Source organism: Schistocerca piceifrons, chromosome 7 (genome assembly GCF_021461385.2).
Source record: "Schistocerca piceifrons isolate TAMUIC-IGC-003096 chromosome 7, iqSchPice1.1, whole genome shotgun sequence".
In the NCBI taxonomy this organism is placed as follows: Eukaryota; Metazoa; Arthropoda; class Insecta; order Orthoptera; family Acrididae; genus Schistocerca; species Schistocerca piceifrons.
The window spans coordinates 39,675,809-39,697,908 of record NC_060144.1 but is presented as its reverse complement, the minus strand read 5'-3'; the positions used below and the strand labels follow the sequence as shown (position 1 = coordinate 39,697,908).

Genomic DNA, 22,100 nt, shown 5'->3' with positions numbered 1-22,100 from the left:
ACAATCTCTGTCTTCTTGACAGTGGTTACCCTCTACAACTCCTTCTAGTACCATAGAAGCTATACTCTGATGTCTTAACACATGCCCTGTTATCTTGTTCCTTCTTCTTGTCAGTGTTTTCCATATATATCTTTCCTTGCTGATTCTGCGGAGAACCTCCTTATTCGTTACTTCATCAATCCACCTAATTTTCAGCATTCTTCTGCAGCACCAGATCTCAAATGCTTCAGTTCTCTTCCGTTCCAGTTTTACCACTATCCATGTTCCACTACCATACAATGCTGTGTTCCAAATGTACAGTCCCTCAAATTTCTTCCTCAAATTGAGACATATGTTTGATACTAATAGACTTCTCTTGACCAGGAATGCCCTTTTTGCCAGTGCTAGTCTGCTTTTGACATCCTTCTCATTCTGTCCGTCGTGTGCTATTTTGCTGCAGGGTTATTTTCAACATAGGTAGCAGACATCTCTTAACTTCATCTACTTCATGTTAAGTTTGTTGCTGTTCTCATTTCTGCTACTGTTTATTACTTTTGTCTGTATTTGATGTACTCTCAGTCCGTATCCTGCACTCATTAGACTGTTCATTCCATTCACCAGATCCTGTAATTCTTCTTCACTTTCACTGAGGATAGCAATGTCATCAGCAAATATTATCATTGGTATCCTTTCACCTTGAATTCTAATCCTTACTTCCATTATTGCCTCTCTGGTGCCTATCCCTTTCCTAAAGCCAAACTGACCATCATTTAACAGATCTTCAATTTACTTTTACAATCTTCTGTATATTATTCTTGTTGGTAATTTGGGTGTATGGGCTTTTAAGCTGATTGTGCAATAATTCTGATACTTGTCGGCCGCTACAATCTTCGGAGCTGTGAGAATGACATTTTTCTGAAAGTCTGATGGTATATCGCCAGTCTTGTACATTCTGCACACCAACATAAATAGTCATTTTGTTGCCACTTCCCCCAACAATTTTAGAAATTCTGATCGAATGTTTTATATCTCTTCTGTCTTATTTCTCTTCTGTCTTATTTGACCTTGTATCCAAAGCTCTTTTAAATTCTGATTCTAGTATCAGACCCCTAGCCCTTCCCTGTTGCCTCCTGTTTCTTCTTCTGTCACAACATTAGAAAAACCCTCTGAGTCACAGAGAATGTAAGTGCCCTCCTTCCATATATTCCCTCTGTCCACTGCATTTAACAGTGGAATTCCCATTGCACTCTAAATGTTATCGTCCTTGATTTTAATTTTACTGAAAGCTGTTTTGACTTTTCTGTATGCTGAGACAGTCCTTCCTACAATCAATTCTTTTTCTATTTCTTCATGTTTTTAATGCAGCTATTTCACCTTCACTCCCCTGCACTTCCTATTTGTTCCATTCCTAAGCCAGTTGTATTTTTGTATTCCTGAATTTCCCTGAACATTTTTGTGCGCGTACGATACAATTTTATCCCGCCTATATATACTCTCGCTTTCAACACTACCGCTGCTATAAAATCCACCGTTTCCAGTTCACAAACAGTTCCTTTCAGCTATATATATATATATATATATATATATATATATATATATATATATATATATATGCATCAATCAACTAAAGTATTTCTTCTGTTACCCCATGGTGTCTTCGCATTACCTTCCTGGTACCTATGTTTTTCTTTCCAACTTCTGTGATTTCCATTTTCAGAAATGTCCATTCCCCTTCAACTGAATTGCCTACTGAGCTACTCATTGTTGCAATATGTACAGCCTCAGAGCACTTCAACTGTCTCATCTTAGGGCCTCCATATCTCATTTCATTGTGCAGTGATTCTTCCTGACTAGTTCTTAAACTTCAGCCTACTCTTTATCATTATTAAATTGTGATCTGAGTCTATATCTGCTCTTAGGTGCACCTCAGAATCCAGTACCTGATTTCAGAATCTCTGTCTGACCATAATGTAATCTAACTGAAATCATCCCATACCTCCCAGTATTCAAGTATGCCTCCTTCTCTTGTGATTCTTGAACAGAGTAGTTGCTACTCCTAGCTGAAATTTATTGCAGAATTCAATTAGTCTTTCTTCTCTCTCATTCCTCGTACCAAGGCGATATTATCCCATAACCCCTCCTTCTGCTCCTTCCCATACAACCGCTTTCCAATCCCCTGTGACTATTAGATTTTCATCTCCCTTTGTGTACTGAATTACATTTTCAGTATCCTCATATACTTTCTCTTCATCTTCTGCTTGCAACTTTGACACGTATACCTGAACTATTGTTTTTTGGTGTTGGTTTGCTGTTGATTCTGATGAGAACAATCGTATCACTGAACTGTCTGTGGTAGCTCACACTCTGCCCACCCTTCCTGTTCATAATGAATCCTACTCTCATTATACCATTTTTTGCTACCGTTCATATTATCCTATACTCATCTGACTAGAAGTCCTTGCCTTATGTACATTTCACATTACTGACACCCACCGTATCTATATTGAACCTTTGCATTTCCCTTTTCAGATTTTCCAGCATAAAAGTTCATGATATAAAGCATTGTTCAGGTGAGACATGTTGTTTTAAATCAGCTATGGATGTATCCCCAGATCTTTAGAGATTTACAGTGCAAGTCAAACCCAGGAAAGCTTTCAGTTTGTACAATAACATTTGCAGATACAACAGCAAACACAATATCAGGACATTAAAATGATCTATATACTATACAAAGTACAAATACAAAATCAAAATCAAATAGGGATAATGCAGGAGTAAATTTAATAATGAATAAAAAAATATGAACGTGGGTAAGCTACTACGAACAGCATACTGAATGCATTATTGTAGCCATGATAGACATGAAGCCCATGCCTACCACAGTAGTACAAGTTTATATTCCAATCAGCTCCACAGATGATGAAGAGACTAAGAACTGTACGATGAGATAAAAGCAATCATTCAGATACTGAAGGGAGACGAAAATTTAATAGTCATGGGGGACTGGAATTCAATAGTAGGAAAAGGAAGAGAAGGAAAAGAAGTGTGTGAACATGGAATGGGGGTAAGGAATGAAAGAGGAAGCCCCGTGGTAGAATTTTGCATATAGCACAACTTAATCATAGCTAACACTTGGTTTAAGAATCATGAAAGTATGTTGTATACGTGGAAGAGGCCTGGAGACACTGGTAGGTTTCAGATAGATTATATAATGGTAAGACAGAGATTTAGGAATGAGGTTTTAAATTGTAAGACATTTCCAACGGCAGATGTGAACTCTGACCACGATGTGTTGGTTATGAGCTGTAGATTAAAACTGAAGAAAGTGCAAAAAAGGTGGGGATTTAAGAAGATGGGACTTGGATAAACCGAAAGAACCAGAGATTGCAGAGAGTTTCATGCAGAGCATTATGGAATAATTGACAAGAAATACAATAGAAGAAGAATGGGTAGCTTTGAGAGATGAAATAGTCAAGGCATCAAAGGATCAAGTAGGAAAAAGACGACAGTTAGTAGAAATCTTTGGGTAACAGAAGACATATTGAATTTAATTGATGAAAGGAGAAAATATAAAACTGCAGTAAATGAAACAGGCAAAAAAAAGTACAAATGTCTCAAAAATGAGATCGACAGGAAGTGCAAAATGGCTAATCGAGGATGGCTAGAGGACAAATGTAAGGATGTAGAGGCATATATCACTAGGGGTGGGGTAGATCCTACAGGAAAATTAAAGAAAGCTTCAGAGAAAACAGAACCAACTGTATGAATATCAAGACATCAGATGGAAAATCAGATCTAAGCAAAGAAGAGAAAGCAGGAAAGTGGAAGGAATATATAGAGGGTTTATACAAGGGCAGTGTGCTTGAGGACAATATTATGGAAATGGAACAGGATGTAGATGAAGAAGAAATGGGAGATATGATATTGAATGAAGAGTTTGACAGAGCACTGAAAGACCCAAGTTGAAACAAGGTCCCAGGAGTATACAAAATTCTGTTAAAGCTACTGATAGCATTGGGAGAGCCAGCTATGACAAAACTCTTCCAGCTGGTTAGCAAAATGTATGAGACAGGTGAAATACCTTCAGACTTCAAGAATTATATAACAACTCCAATCCCAAAGAAAGCAGGTGTTGACAAGTTTGGAGATTACCAAACAGTTAGTTTAATAAGTCACGGCTGCAAAATACTAACATGAATTCTTTACAGACAAATAGAAAAACTGGTATAAGCTGACCTTTGGGAAGATCAGTTTGGATTCTGTAGAAATTTTGGAACACATGAGGCAATGATGACTCTATGACTTATCTTAGAAGATAGATTAAGGAAAGGCAAACCTATGTTTCTAGCATTTGTAGTCTTAGAGAAAGCTTTTGATAATGTTTACTGGAATATTCTCTTTCAAATTATGAAGGTTGCAGAGGTGAAACACAGGGAGCAAAAGGCTATTTACAATTTGTACAGAAACCAAATGGCAGTTACATGAGTCCAGCGGCATGAAAGAGAAGCAGTGGTTGGGAAGGAAGTGAGACAGGGGTGTATCCTATCCCTTATGTTATTGAATCTGTATATCTGTATTTCTTGTGTTTCCTTTAGTGCTTGTTCAAAGCACTAAAGGAAACAAAAGAAAAAATTTTAGTAGGAATTAAAAACCATGGAGAAGAAATAAAAATTTTTTAGGTTTGCTGATGACATTGTCATTCTGTCAGACAGAGCAAAGGACCTGGAAGAGCAGTTGAATGGAATGGACATTATCTCCAAAGGAGGATATAAGATGAACATCAACAAAAGCAATATGAAATCAGGTGATGCCGAGGGAATTAGATTCAGAAATGAGACACTTAAAGTAGTAGATGAATTTTGCTATTTAGGGATCAAAATAACTGATGAGGGTCAAAGTAGAGAGGATATAAAATGTAGACTGGCAGTGGCAAGAAAAGCGTTTCTGAAGAAGAGAAATTTGTTAACATCGATTATAGATTTAAGTGTCAGGAAGTCTTTTCTAAAAGTATTTGTGTGGAGTGTAGCCCTGTATGGAAGTGCAGCATGGATGATAAATGGTTTAGGCAAGAAGAGACTAGAAGATTTTGAAATGCAGTGCTACATAAGTATGCTGAAGATTAGATGGGTAGATCACATAACTAATGAGGAGGTATTGAATAGAATTGGGGATAAGAGAAGTTTGTGGCACAACTTGACCAGAAGAAGGGATCAGTTGATAGGACATGTTGTGAGGCATCGAGGGATCACCAATGTAATACTGGAGGGCAGCGTGGAGGGTAAAAATCGTAGAGGGAGGCCAAGAGATGAATACACTAAGCAGATCCAGATGCATGTAGGTTGGAGTAAGTACTTGGAGATGATGAAGCTTGCACAGAATAGAGTAGCATGGAGAGCTGCATCCAACCAGTCTCTGGACTGAAAACCACAACAGCAACAACAACAAGTATACAAAGAACTAAATATGCATATATGGTGCTAAATTTCACTACAGTATCTGCATATTGAGGTAGCTGTGCTGGAACTTTCTAAAAGTGGTGGGGGAGAGTGCAGCTTACTCATTAGTATCTCCATATGTTACATAGGTAACAGTTTTGAGCTCAGGAAAAGGAGGTTATTAGAGGTATAAGAACTTTATGTGACTTTAATAATTATTCATTATGAAAGATATGAAGTCTGAAGCTCAATATTTGTCACTGACTGCTCCATAGCAGTGATAGATACTAAATGCTTTTCAACAGGTTTGGTAATTGATTAATTATGAAATAGTTTACAAAAATTGTTCAGTATCATGAAGTCTGTCATAAGTGGACAGATTTTATATTGCTTCTCAGATAAAGCAATGAAGATTATTAGTTTCTGCTACAGTCTCTGTGTTTCCTCTTAAAAATAATGATTAAGGATCACAAACAGTTGCATGAGGTACTTATACTACACTAGCTGTTACCCATAGCAGCACTTGCATGTCAATAAAATAAAGTGAGATGTGCTTAAGGCTTTATTGGACAGAAGACCCAGTTTGGGGTGTTCGGCCACTTAAGTCTTTTTATTTGACACCTATTCGGCGAATTGTCCGTCAATTATGATAAAATGATAAGGACAACACACACACACACACACACACACACACACACACACACAATTCTGAATGGAGGAAATTTGACCCAGCTGGATATCGAACCCACTGCACCATGATCTAGGGTCAGCAATGCTTTCCAAAAGACCATGAGCTGTTGATGCTTATGAATAGTTTTGTCATGATGACTGATGGTGTTAGTACGAAAATAAAATGTTCACTTTCTAAAATTATTGGCTAGTGTATAACTGGTGAAGAATGAAAATAAATAGTAGTTCAGTATAGCGTCTATTATGTAATGTTTGAATGTCCCATCATGTCAGCTGCACTCACGTTTTTGCTTGTTATATGCAGCTGCACTTGTGTGACATAATCAAGTGCAGCCTCACTAAAAGCTTCTGATACATTTTTCATGTAAAAGCACTCTCTATTTGTCACACCCCCTTTAAAGGATGTCATTGTTGTAAGTCTTCAGGCATCTCAGAAGCTATAAGAGATGCTTGACTCGCAGCAGCTAAAATGCGTTGGGCTTGAAACTGATATTAGAGGTATGGATCACATGCATCAGGGATCATATAAGTAGTGTATTCATTACATTGAACTATATTATACAGACCCACATCAAACAATAGAAGCATATCTGCAAATATGATAAAGTTCAGAAGTCAAAGTATAAACTGCATTTTTCAAAGAGTAATTATTGTTCCATATTTTATGTTATAGTCTTCAGATCAATAAATATTTATACTACACACTAGCCTATGTCCTTCCTCAATGTTCCAACTATTTTCATAACAAATTTAATCAAAATCAGTTCGGCGATCATGAAAGTGCAACAGGCAGAGTTACTTTTGCATTTATAATATTAGTATGTGCATACATGGTACAAAAAGATTATGTATTCAAAATTTAGTGTTCAGAGGAGATGCAAAAACACTTTTTGACAAAAAGTCAAAGTGACACAGTTTTTCTGCTGAAAACCCATGAAAGTTTTGCTGCTAGTGGTGTTGAGAGATGGTGTTGAAACTGTTGTGTAATGAATATTATTCTTAAGATGTTGCTGAGAATGGTTGCTGCTAGTGGTGTTCAGAGATGGTGTTGAAACTGTTGTGTAATGAATATTATTCTTAAGATGTTGCTGAGAATGTTGTCCACTTACATAATGCACAGCTGCATCTGCACCCTAATAATTGTCGAACAAACTGAAAACAACCAGGTGCTTCACAAATAGTGGCTACAGCTTCAGCCAAATGAACAATGTGACTTTCTGGACTGTCAATTGGTGTCTCCTACCCTAAACAGTTCATCTCTCCTCACAAAAAAATACATAGGAGTTCATCAGCTTCTCCAAAACAGTATTCATTACATAGCAAGTTGAACACTGTCACTAAGCATCACTAGCAACAAAACCTTCATGGACCCCTAGTGAGGTAACAGTGCTCTTGTAACATTTTTGTCACATAAATAAGTATTTTTATCTTCCCTAAAATTTTGTATACATGGTTTTTACACACCCTATATTATGTCACAAGACTCATTTGGATGGATCTATGGGAGGTGATTCGAGATCAGAAGCTGATGTAAACCATATTTTGTTTTTGTGTTCCAAATTTGACAATGAACCATCAAAATTTCTGAGGACTTTGATGAGTATGGGTTACTGTCTCCCTCAACCAACATCTTCCCCTTTGGTATCCAAAGACATTTGTCTGTATAAAGCAATTGTCCATTTTCTTATGAATATGGGGAAAAATCTCTAGGATTTATATTTTCATTTATCTGTATCAGTTATTATTAAATTTAAGAAGTATTGTGAATTATTTACATAAATATGTCTACTTTACTTATTACTCTATATAAATACAAAGATGAGGTGACTTACCGAACAAAAACGCTGGCAGGTCGATAGACACACAAACAAACACAAACATACACACAAAATTCAAGCTTTCGCAACAAATTGTTGCCTCATCAGGAAATTCCCACGTGGAATGTTTCCTTCCATTATATTGATTACTTATTACTCTATTTGTTAAACATCTGTTGAAGTAAAAGCTTGAGATGTCTACTCTGTAAATATGCATTTTTTTTGTTTTCTTTGCACAATTATGTTTCCTGTGTAAACATGTATGGCTAAATAGAGTACAAACTCTGGAGGCCAAATAAAACAAAACAAGCAAACAAACAAGACTATGTATATATGGGGTGTTCAAAAAGTCTCTCCACAGTGCCGTATGATTGTTAGCCGCCATATGATTGTTCGCCTGCCCGGGTTACTTTCCTTCTAGTGGACTCTCCCAACATTCCACTGTTTTGCTTATCTCAGCCAGTGTCAGTAGTATTGTTGGTGTGTGTCATTATGTGTTGACGTGTACGTTTATGTTTAGTTCCTTTGTTCGTTTGTTTCATTTTTGTCACTGTTAAAGTGCTAATCATTGAAGAACATGTGGTTTTAGTCAAACAAGTGTTCAAGGCTGGTGGTAAATACACAGTTTCAGTTTGTCAGACATTTCATTCAATTTTCCCGGAGACAATACTCCCACATTGCGACACTGTGTAAGATTTGATTAACAAATTTCGAAGTACAGGTTCAGTGACAGATGCACCAAGAAGTGGTCATCCTAGCATTTTGTCTGAGGATAAACTACTCGATATTTCTGATAAAATGTCCAAGAGTCCGAACAAGTCAGTAAGAAAACTTGCCCAGGAAATCGACATTAGTTTTGGAACGGCCCACACAGCCCAAATTAGAACTTTTCCCATAAAAAGTCGTAGTTATGCAAGAACTGAAAAATACTGATCATTGCAAGAGACTGCATTATAGTCAGTGGTTCAAAAATTTCGTTCAACAAATTGGAAAGGGTATTCTTAATGAAACGTTTTTCACTAATGAGGCGTGGTGTCATTTATCTGGGTACATGAACTCACAAAATTCTTGTATGTAGAGTACCACCAATCCATTGTGTATTCATGAGAAACCACTTCATTCTGTGAAAATAGGAGTTTGGATTGCAATTTCTAGAAGTCGGATTGTGGGTCCCATATTTCTCAACAAAACAATAAACGCACAACAATGCTGCAGTGATATTCTGTACCCATTCATAGGAGGAGTTGTGTTAAGTGAAATGCTGAACAGTTATTTTCAACAAGATGATTGATGCAACTTGCGTTTCAATGTCACTGCTTGCTGATGTTTTTGGTGATTGCATAATTTCACAGGGACTTTGCCCTCCACAATCACCTGATGTAACACCACCTGACTTTTTCTTCTGGGATGCAGCGAAAGCAACTATCTATAAAACCCATCCAAAATCCATCAATGAATTGAAAACTGCAATATCCACTTTCACTGCTCCTGTTACAGAAGAAATGTGACAGCTTGTGTTTGGAAACATGATTAGACGAATTGAATTGTGTATTCAGCAACAGGGGGGCACTTTCAACATTTAATGCGAAAATTTGTAAGTAAAAATGAATATTCAATAAATTAATAACTTGTATTTCACTGAGTTTCATTTCGGTATATTCACTCTGGCATACAGTACGCGCGGCCATTTGAACAAAATAGAGAATGTCCTAAAAGTTATAAGATAAACATTGAGGAAATAAAACAAAGACAGTTTAATGAATAAAGTGAAATGCTGCTGTGAAAACTACACCATTACACACTAGCAGTTTTGAAAAGGGGCTTGTTTTCCATATGAAACACACCAGGGAGGATATATATTGAGGAGTGGGTGTGTCGATTTCAAGTTTCTTAAAAATATTTCTGTTTGTGGCTCTAGGATGGACTCCACCCATCATTCTTATGGCTCTTTTGTAGCAGTGGCGGATTTCCTCAACATAAGAGTCCATGTGTCATATGGCATGAAAATAACCATAATAAGCTGATTTAATGGTTTCCATATTTCTCAAATCATCAACTATGTTACAGTGATTTGAAAATTGATCTTGGCCCAAAACTAACCATCAAATGAATAAAAAAGTAAAATTTGCAACTTCGGACTGGTTTTTCGTTCTACAAATTAACAGAAGTTGCTGACCCGCAGCTACTCTAGCATGCTGGAATTCAGATCCAGGATGTTGTTTGACCAGTTTCATTTGCTGTCAGTATTTACAAGCCCACGTATTTTGAACTGTCCACCTTAGCTCTCTGCTGGTCATCAAGCATTTGACCTGTTTATTTACCTTCAGAGTTTATGTGAAATTGAGTATAGTTTGTTTACTATTGTTAAGGCAATCATTTACATTAATCCAGTTCACAGTATCCCAAAAACCTTATTAGCTAACACCTCAAGTTTGTCTATTGAAACATTAATAAGCTGCATAACATCATCAGCAAAGATGATGAATTTACAATTCTCTGTAAAAAGAGGTAGATCATTAATAAAAATAATAAAAAGTATGGGGCCCAGAATGGAGCCCCGAGGCTCTCCATATGAGATGGCACTCCATTCTGATGATGCTGAGACACCTTCTCCTCTATCCAGTACATCTTCTCTATTTTGAGGCTATGAATAAAGCCACTTCTGTGCTGCACCAGTTACACTTAGATATGTAGCTTTGTGTAAAAGTATTTGGTGACTAACAAAGTCAAACACTTTTGATAGGTCACAGAATATTCTAACCATCTTCATCTTTTTGGACCTCAAAACACTGGAGGCAATATGAAAATTGCATCTTCCGTTGATAATCTCTTCTGAAATCCTAACTGACTTTTGCTGATGATATTTATGCTCACTGAGGTGCTTCACAATCCTAGCATGCTCTAGTTTCCCTAAAACTTTGGAAAAACTTATTAGTAGTGAGACTGGCTGATAGTTTTCGGTGTCTGCATTATTTCCCCCTCTTATACCGAGGTTTCGCAACTGCATACTTAGCCTTTCAGGATCTGGTCTTTGCTTAGTTGATGCATTGAAAATGTGGCAAAGGATTTTAACATATATGGCTGTAGCAGTATTTTAATAATATGCTACATGTGTTGCCAATTCCAGTAGTGATTTTACTTTTCAAAGATTTAATGACTTATTCAAAACCCATAATAATGACTGCTATTAATTTGTACTGTGCTAGGTTCACTGGCTTGCAGAAAATTCATGGCTTGGTTTATGGAGCCTTGCAATCCTATTTGTTCTGTTGCTGTTAAGAAATATTTTTTGACTATATCAGCATCTGTTTTTGGATCACTAACAAAATGATCCTCATTTTTTACTTACATATTTTTGCTGCAAAATGCACTTTTCCCTGTTTCCTTCTTTACAAAATTCCAGGTAGTTTTTACTTTATTGCTTGAATTATCATTTTCCGCCTTCAAGAACATCTTCTTTGATGCCTTTATGGTTTTTTTAAGAATTTTACTGTACAATTTGTAATGTCTAATCTTATTCAGATCATTTGATCTCTTGGCTGCTGCATAAAGATCCCTTCTTGTTCTACAACATATTTTGATGCCTTAGTAATCCAAGGACTGTGACCTTATTTGAACATTTTCCCTCACTAACTTTTTAGGAAATTTTTCCCCAACTTCTAACATCATTGATAAATGTATTAAATTTGGAGTTTATATCAACAGCAACATATAGAGGAGACCAGTCCACATGCTGTAGTTGATGTTCCAAGTTTCCCTGGTGTGTTTGTTTACAGTCCTAATGATTTTCCAAATGACATGTACTTTTCGTTGTATATTTATTTGCTTTATGATGAGGAATTGTCCATCATGATCAGAGAGGTCATTTATAATATTTTTCACAGTTAAATTATTATATGGATCTGTAGCTATACATATGGTACACTATGTGATCAAAAGTATACGGACGCCTGGCTGCAAGTGACTTACAAGTTTGTGGTGCCCTCCACCAGTAATGCTAGAATTCAATATGGTGTTAGCCCACCCTTAGCCTTGATGACAGCTTCCACCCTCACAGGCATACGTTCAATCAGGTGCTGGAAGGTTTCTTGGGGAACGGCAGCCCATTCTTCATGGAGTGCTGCACCCTCTTCAACTGTCGGCAGTCTCTGTCAGTAAACAGACGAGGTCAGCCTGTATGGTTTTGTGCAGTACATGTCCCTTCACGTTTCCATTTCATTTTCACATCAGAAACAGAGGACCTAGGGACATTTAGGAATGTGGAAATCTCGCATACAGATGTATGACACAAGTGCCACCCAATCTCCTGACCACGTTCGAAGTCCGTGAGTTCCGCAGAGTGCCCCATTCTTCTCTCTCACAATGTCTAATGACTACTGAGGTTGCTGATATGGAATACCTGGCAATAGGTGGCAGCACAATACACCTAATATGAAAAATGTACGTTTTTGGGGGTGTCTGAGTACTCTCGATCACATAGTGTATCTGTTAACATATTAGAATTGGCTGTGACAAGATGGACTAAGCTACCGCTGATACTAAGCTGTAAGAGAACATCAGGTGTTCAATATCTGTCCTGTTACTATTTTCTGTTAAAAATGCCACATTAAAGTTGGCCGTTATGATGAATGATATAGTTTTTCTAGACTGGTACGACAAGAGTGGTTCAATATGTCTCAAGAAAACATTCAGTTATCCAGCAGGTGCCCTTTAAATTGACATGGATGTACGAATGCAGGTTGTAGATACATGGTTGATGACATATGTAAGTTTTTGTCTGGCCATTGTGGTATGCTCGGATAGCCTAACTGTCAGCCGAATACTCGTGATAAGTGGGAAGTCTGGGTTTGCTAGCCATTACATTATGCAGCTGATGGCTGTCCGTATTCACAATGTGACTACATTTCATGTAACGTTTGTTTTGCACAAAATTAAGTGCCGGAAAATTTTTGGGAGTGACATATTTCCTCAGCAATAGAGATAAATCAGAGAATGCAAATTGAATTTGTGAACAAAAAAAGCTGCTGGTTTATAAAAATTCAAAATTGCAAATATTTTATTCTCTGCTAGAAATGGTAGCCACTCAGGTCATTCAGTAAAATTCTTCCTGCAAGGTTTGCATACATACATACATACATACACACATACATACATGCATACATACATACATACATACATTAATCCTTGTTCCATAGATCATGAATACAATATTTCGTAATGATGTGGAACATGTCACTTTAACATAAGTTTTCTTTACACTAATTAATTAATTAATTGTGCCTCATTAATGACCTCTTTAATGAAATGCAGTTGAATTCTGACTGAATTTGCCTCCCATAATCATCAGGAAAAATTTATGAGTAATGTTAGAGGTCAATACTGTCAGTTCAAAAATTGCATTCAAATAGTTACTGCATACAAGATATGAAAGCCTAATCAGAAATTTTCTTGAAGTTGTCATTTGATTTTCTTCAAGCTTTGTTGAACTGCTCTGTTGATTGTTGACTTCTGCATGTCCAATTACCATATTTTATGGACTACAAGATGCACTTTTTTCTTGAAAAAATTGCCTTCAAAATTCAGGTGCGTCTTATACTCAAAATAATATAAATATGTCCAATGTTTGATTTAAAATTCCCACCATTCTTAAAAATGGCCATATATGCGATGTTGAGGGAAACCTATCTCTATCTGGTAACAATGGATTCAACTGGTGTCAGCAGTGCACCGATGCGACGAACATGATTGTAGGGATTCACAAGCTTGCTAACACTTGTCTCCCTGCTGACCCACAATCAGAAACCCAGAACACTATCTGGCCTGTGATGTGCTATTGCAGTCTATGGTGCCAGTGAACTTGAATCGAAAGTGATTTATGTTATCGGTAATAGTACAATACTTTTATTAGTAGCTGGTTCCGTAATGTAAAAAAATGAAAGGTATTTGTATCATGCAGGGTCTAAATTGAAAGTAATAGCATATGCAGAAGAACATTGAAACAGAGCTGCTGATCTGCATTTCAGCCCTCCACCAACAGAAAAAAACATTCACAATTGACGGTCTAATAAAAAAGAACTGAAAAAAATTAGGAAGATTAAATGTCCAAATAGGACTGAATGTAAAATCGCCAAAACTAGAAGGTGATGTATTGAAATGGATTAGAGGACACAATCAAAATGCCATTGGAATTACTACAAAAATGATTCAAATACATGCTCGTAAGCTAGCACTACAGTGGAATTTAACAGACTCTAAGGATGGAGTTGGTTTGTGCTACAGGCCTATGAAGCATCATGGACTTTTCGTGCAAACCAAAACCAAAGTATCTCAGAAAATGCCACAGAGAATGAAGAGAAGATATAATTTTCCATCGCTTTATTATTCAACATCAAAAGAAAACCAGTGTAGAACTAAACAAAGTAAAGAATACGGATGAAACTCCTGTGACATTTCATGTGACACGTAACAGGACTGTTGCCATGAAAGATGCTAAAACTGTAACAATAAAAACAAGTGGACATGAAAAAATGCACTACACTTTTGTACTTCCGTGTTGTGCTGATGGTACTAAATTTAACCCAGTGATCATTTTCAAGCACAAAACAATGCAGAAACCTTCTGGTGTACCCCCAGATGTCATTGTTGATGTATGTGACAAGGGTTGAATGCACGAGGCTGGAATGAAATTATGGACAAACAGAATGTATGAGAGAAGAAAAGATACTTTACTGAAGAACAGAGTGCGGCTGGCTCCACCTAGCACAGTCCACACTACAGCCTTCCACCCATGTGTCACTCCACCCTCTCTCCCGAACACAATTACTCATCCCAGGTAGCATTGAAGTAAAACAATCTCTCTCTCTCTCTCTCTCTCTCTCTCTCTCTCTCTCTCTCTGTGTGTGTGTGTGTGTGTGTGTGTGTGTGTGTGTGTGTGTGTGTCTCTGGGGGGGGGGGGGGGGGGGGGGGGTGCTTGCACTCTTTCATTCACTATGTCCCATACACCTAATTATGTAGGAAAAACCTTCAGCAGAGATATGGAATGTGTGAAAGTACACATTAACAAAAACCAGCTGTTAGGTATGCAATACATACATTGTATTAACAAATCAGTGCACTGCTAGGCAAAATGTAGCATACACAAATTAGCAGAAAAGGTATTCAGCTAAACTGGCAGTGTTGTGTGCAAGCTAAACTGGCAGCGTTGTGTGTGCAAGTGTATAGTATTCTTGCAAAAAACAAAAATATTATCAAAGTAAAGACTGTGCAAATTGTAAGAATGAAATCGTGAAGTTAAACAAGCATGTTTCTAGCCTTCAGTTAATCAATAGCACACTAAGTGGTGGCACATTTAAACCTCAAAAAGAAGTGAATGAGCCATTAGGCAAACAAAAATCCAGTTTTTTTCACCTAAAAACTGGCAATGGATTAAAATTTCTTATAAAAACAGAAGTTTGAACACAAAAAAATCACAAGAAAGTGAACACATTGAACAACTGGTGGTTAAAAACAAATTAGAAGTTCTTTCTGTGAGTGAAGAGACTGAATCAATACCAGTAACTGAAAATGAAGTTTCTAACAAATTGTGTTGACAGAATGGTGAAACAAGGTCTAAATTTAGCATTGGGAAAGACAGCGATGGTGAGAAACTCCACATATTGCCCATTGCACATAATAATGAAACTAATGTGGAAGACACTGTCAACCAAAATGTAAATCGTCACAAGAATGAAAGTAGTGTGTTAATTTTAACAGACAGCCATGGTAGAAACATGAAAAGACTTTTCAAAGAAAACAGGAAATGCTGTGCAACAGGTATTGTTAAGCCAGGAGCAACAGTGAAAAGTATTATTAGTGTCAATCTGAATGACAAAATGTCAACAAAAAATGATTATGTGGTGTGTATTGCAGGGGCAAATGAAGTTGCAAAAAACAAAGCAAATAACTGACTATCAGAACTAAATAAGTTCATATAACATAATAAAGAACATAATGCAATTTTTGCAACATTACCACATAGATGTAACTTATGCATCACTCATGTGTGAACAAAGAAGTACAGAAAAGTAATATTAAAATAAAACATATAAGTTCTTTGTTCAGAAAGCACAGCTTCCTCAATGTAGGCAACAAACTGGAAGATGCCAGCATATTAGGCACAGAATGCATCTGAATTATGAAGGAAGAAATTTATATATGAAATTGTAAATGAAATTATTGAAAGCAGAGGTAAAAATAGCATAATAACGTGTGTGGGACTGATGTCACCAGCAGCAAAAACAACACCATCTCCAGGATAGGGGAAAAAAACCAGCAGTACCATCAGTAGCAGAACCAGCAACTGTAGCAGAAGACATAGCTGTCCCATACACAACAGAAAGATAACTAAGCGTTTTCTTATAGTGATTCACATGAGGGAAAAGTTGTCAAAACCATGTGAAAATCTCTCTCGTGTGTCCCAAGCAGAACTAACTAGTGTACTGAGAAAAACTACTCCTAACATATGTACATATTCAATGGCAAATAAGTCTCATACTTTGTCCATAGTTCATCAGAATATAAGAGGCCTGAAGAATAAAATAGAATAACTGCTAATATATCGAAAAGATGAAGAATATGGAAGTGAACTTGATGTATACTGTGTATCTATGAATATCATATCACAAATGAAATCCACATGTTGCAGATTGGAAACTTCTGTTTAGCTTCTCATTACTGTAGATCTAGAATGAGAAATAGTGGTGTTGCAATTTTTTAAAGATGTTATGTATTACATAAAATCTCTAGATTTAAGAAAATGCTGAGCTAAGCACCCCTTTGGGGTGTGTGGCATCAAGATAACTTCAGACAGCGTAACAGTTATTGTACTGCCAACTTAAAGGGCACCTGCTGGATATCTGAATGCTTTTCTGAGACATATTGAATCACTCTTGTCACACCTGGCTAGAAGAATTAAATCATTCATCATAATGGGTGATTTTAATGTGTTCTTTTAACAGAAAATAAAAACAGAATGGATCTTGAACACCTGACATGCTCTTACAACTTAACATCAGTGGTACTCAGTCCAACTAGAGTTATATCTAGTTCTAGTACTTTAATAGATAACATATGCATAGAGGAGGATGCATATAATAACTGTGAAAAATATTATAAACAGCCTCTCTGATCATGATGGGCAGTTCCTTACCACAAACCAAATAAATGTACAGTAGAGACATGATTATCCAGACCTCAGTTACACAGATCCATGATTAACCAGACAGACTACCACAAGCAAGTATCTCTGTGCTGTTTAGTTCATGAACAGACAGTCTAGTCCACACTCTGTGTGGCAAGAAAACAGCATAAATGCAAGAAGTTGAAACAGAAGGAAACATAGATGCAGAAAGTGATGCAGGACCATCTCAGGCTGATGTATTTCATGCCATGGAAACAGTTTTCAAATGGTTGAGAAACAAAAAATGGTTCAAAAAGCAGTGTGTTACTGTGTGCTAACTACAGTTACAATGAATTTGTGGTGTAGCAGCAATGAAGAGAGAAAATTGTTTATGTCAGATGACAGTTAAAAATATCTTAAACAAAATTAAACTACAGTGACCGTTCTGTGACTTTCGCTAGGTATTCCACAATTAAGGTTGCAGTATTTTAGTAATATTAAGAAAATGTATGTATGTATGAAAAGTATCTCTAATCTCTTTACAAACATTGATTTTTTTTATTTTAATAAGTTTAATTTGTTTTTCTTGTTTGAATAAACATCTAACATTATGTATTAATCCTGGAAAGATAACCATATGACAACATACCTAAAAGGTAATCATATATAGGTGACATGGGTTATGTTTCTAGATGTAATAACACAAAAATCTTTCTTCATAAATTCAATTATCCAGATTTTCAGTTACGTAATAACTTAAAACAACCTTTAGTCCAGTTAATTGAGTCTCCACTGTAATAAGAAAAAAATTTTCATTTGGAAAAACATTGGGATTTCCTGTTTTTTGCAAGTAGGCTGAACTGTGATTTATTTTCAAAGAATATTCTTAAGAATTTATTTTATTTACTAGCGATTCATCAAGAACATTAACACATTTAATCACACTATGTAAGCATGGAAGCAATTGCCAGGGAGTAACTGATGAAATCATAACCAAATTCCTTTTAACAAATGGGAATTTTTCTTCACTTTAATAGTGCCTAAAAGCATTATAATCAGAAAACACCCTCTAAATAACAAAGTTACAATTTATTCAGAGGCAGAAAGAAACAAGTTTTGACTGTATGAGCTTTAGGGCAGAGAACCTTGCCGCTCCCTTTTGACGCGGCCATAGTTACGACTGCTCACAACAGCCTCTGAAAGAGTACACTGGTGCAAATCTGCAACACACGTAGCCACCGAAGGTGCAACTTGATTTTAACGTCTAAGAAAAGTCTTATGGTGAAAGGGTGGCAACTTTGTATACTAAAATCATCATTTAAATGAAGGCCCATGAAATGCAATCTTATATAAAATTCTACAAGGTTGGCCAAACAATAGCTAAGATGCTCTACAGTACACAGATACCGCCTCTCAAGATCATAGGCTGTAATATCAAAGTTTCCAAAGATCAAAACATTTTTCAGGCATTAGGCCGTTACACTCCAAGCAATAAATTCGTTAACACACCAAATCCGACAAACATGAGAGAGGCAGCTACTGACGTACGGTTGATTGATAGGGAGATTACTGAAAAACCCGAACTACAGGTTGCTCTAACCCCCCCCCCCCCCCCTACTGCACAAGGGAAAAACGGACCACCCAATTTATAAACAACCACCTTCCTGCGGGTGGGCAAACTACAAAGAATGGTGGGACGACCCCAAAGCAAAACGGCTGGTAATCTCACCAAGAAAACAAGTACAATTTAACGAGAGTAAATCAAACAAGATATCACGAATCACTTAACTTCTAATAAACTGTGATTTCTCGAGAAGACCTGGCGCAGCACCCCCAAATCGCTCTCCCGAACCGTCCGCTGCCAGACACTTCAACGGACGCAGAAAGGCGCGCCGATCTCCTGTCTCACTGCATCACAGCTCGCACCGGCCAGACTGATGTCATGGGTTGACTCCTGTTGCTCCCGAGTCGACTGCATAGTCACTACCCCTTGTAATAAGCCATGGACCACTGGACTCACGTGGCGACCTCACATGCACTGATGCTCAAGACGGACAAGTCTTCTTGTGTCTCAGTGCGCGACTGACCAACCGATCGATCCAACCGCCAATGACCGTTGCCTGAGCAAACTCGAGCAGACTGGCGGCCTAACGAGCAGACTCAGATGCAGGAACTAAGCCCCGACCGGGCGACCACTCGCTGAGTTCTCTTACTGCCGAAGTGGAAAGACTCTCATTTTCTGGCTTTAAAGGTTGATCGGAATGACAGACATACTAGCACTCCGAACGACGGACAGACACTAACTACCTAAAAAATGCGGACGAGAGACAGACTAGCAAGCTGGGGATGAGAGACTGACCCAGACTGACTGACTGGCGAGCTCATAGTGCCCCTTAAATGCACATGAACAGGCAACCTTTACCCTTTCCCACCAGAGGGAACACCAAAGCTGTGATTGCCACAGCGACGCCACAGCCAGAAATGGAGGGTGACTGCTTCACACTACGTGCTGCGGTGCGCTCTTCAAAACAGCAATTTTTACCACGGCTCATTTCTCTTTCCAGGAACATTGGAATTGTTGTTCTATCTTTCGTAGTTTGGAATCAATAAATGTTTGAAACCTGTTCCTTCTTTTTGGGTAGCTCTGTATATACACACAATGATTTCTATAATACGTGTGGATGTAGAAGATCTGCAATTTTTACCACGACTCATGGGCAACTTATCATAAGGCTATCCAAGCACACCTCACAACTCGACAAAAACTTCCCTATGTCGCCAACTGCATGTGTACACCCTGCACTCATACATCATTATGTATATTACTGAATGGGGGAGACAATTTTCAATTGAAATAAGCTATCCACTGTCAACAGATACCTGTGATATTGCACTGCCTCTGTTGCTTGGAAGCATGGGCTCGAGTCCCGGTCCAGCACAAATTTTCATTGTGATAATTTCATTATACAGCTGATGATTGCGCGTATTCACAACTGCAAATACTGTCAATATGTTCTCAGCCTTCCAAAAATGATTTGTGTCAATAAAAATATTGTGCTCTTGATCAGGAATGTTTCAGATACGCCTATTTCAACTTTTCCAAGGTGACACTCATAGGTTCCCGAAGTTTAACACAAAACATGATGGCATAAAGTTGTTCTAAATTCTGTTATTTCATTTTTGTAACACACAATAACAATGCAGCTTTGCTGATGGTGCTCTAAGAAGTCGTGTGATTATTGTACATAACTGAAACTTGGACTGAGCATCTGGAAAGGATGAACACACTGGTCTATACAAGTAGAACAACACAGCATTGCCAGATTGCTTACAGTCTTGTCAGTCTCATTACTTTTCACACACACTTTGTATTTGTATTTTCCTTTGCATTATGTTTGTGGCATAATGCTAAAAATCGCTACTTGTTATTTTGTTTGCTAGTAAAGTATATTTTTTGTGTGAATACAACACACACACACACACACACACACACACACACACACAGTATATGTTAAAAATTAATGAAAGTGCATGGTTTATGGTATAGATTCAACAAAATAAGCAAGTAACTCATATTTACTTGCTGTTTTTAAGTTGTTAATTGTTTGTTTCTTGTAACTCATGTCATTTATAACATCAATAAATTTCAGAGTCGTCGGTGTGTTCCATGTCAAGCCAGTCAAGTGGTATTAGTGAGACCTCAGGCAGCAGTGTTCACTGGCACAATCGAGATTTCAAGATAATCCTGGATATGAAAACAGGCAACCAACAGCCAGTGACTGTACATTTGGTTGCCCCTAACATGCAGGAAAAGGCAGCATGGATTAGTGACATCAGCCAGGTCATTCATTCAAATATAGATGTTTCATTTGTTGCGTAGCTGTTCAAAAAGAGTTCATTTTTGTATTACAAGTGCTGACAGTGTGATCTCCAGACATTTATTATTGTGTTATTAGTCTAAAAATATTGTAATATCTGATCACAATTATTCCCTTTACTTCAAAGTATTTTTTGAGACCCTCATCATTTATTACAACATTGATGTGAATTATTGTGTTGTGATTGCAATCTATTATTAATTCTTTCATTTTACTGTTTCCAAAGTGTACAAAGACATTACCAATGCCCGTGACATACTTTTTCATTTCCACCAGTAAGCCATTTTTATTAAAATAAAGTTTATCCATCCCTTCTCTTTTGATGTACTTATATTTTGTGGTAGGGAAGTGTATTATACTAAACTCACTGGAAAGCTATTAGTCTCTCTCTTACAAGAGCACACTAGTTGCTTTGGAGTGATGTAGGTGGCATTGAACTGATGCTAGGTGGTCATGTGACCCTCCACCACTAACTTGAGTCATGGCAGTGAAGTGGTGTGTATATGCTAGTCAGTTGTACAGAATCAATGTACTAAGACTGAGCAATGTGGATACATGACAGAACAACTATCATATTTGGACATATCTATGGCTACACTGAGACTGAAGTTACTTCATTTATTGGTTTATGAGTACGAACTATCCAGCGTGACTGCAAGGAATGGCGTAGTATTCACAACTTTGTTACATGGCATAAGAACATTGTCCTTACCAACAGGGACCAGAGCCTTGTCAGAGACAGTTGGTTTCAAATACAACAGGAATTATGACTGTCAGTGAATGCATCTACATGTCAATCAGTATCCAAGCAAACACTGCAAAGGGAGTTGCATGCAGTGCACATTTATACTCAGATACGTCACTAAAGGCCATCTCTCATGGCGTCACATAAAGGTTGCACATTTTCAAAGGGTCAAATGACATAGATACTGGATAGTTGCTGACTGGAGGGCTGTAGTGTGGTCTTATGAATCACCATACTGCCTCGTTTCAAATGATGCAAGATGCTGAGTGCACAGCCATGTTCACAGGGCTGCATGCATACATTCCTGGTTGACAAACACTCTGGCACTATATCATATCTTGACTGGGCTGCTTTATCTCCTAATCTTTATTCCATAGAAAATGTCTAGGTCACTGTGGC

The 22,100-nt window shown here is 37.4% G+C and overlaps 1 protein-coding gene across 1 annotated transcript in view; it reads left to right on the top strand.

The window, feature by feature from the left end:
- The window catches only part of LOC124805408 (ras-specific guanine nucleotide-releasing factor 1-like), an 871,442-nt gene that overhangs the window by 252,730 nt on the left and 596,612 nt on the right, over window positions 1-22,100 (top strand). The window contains 1 exon segment of the mRNA XM_047265969.1: window positions 20,729-20,919. Within this exon segment, the coding sequence (XP_047121925.1) occupies window positions 20,729-20,919 (191 nt within the window).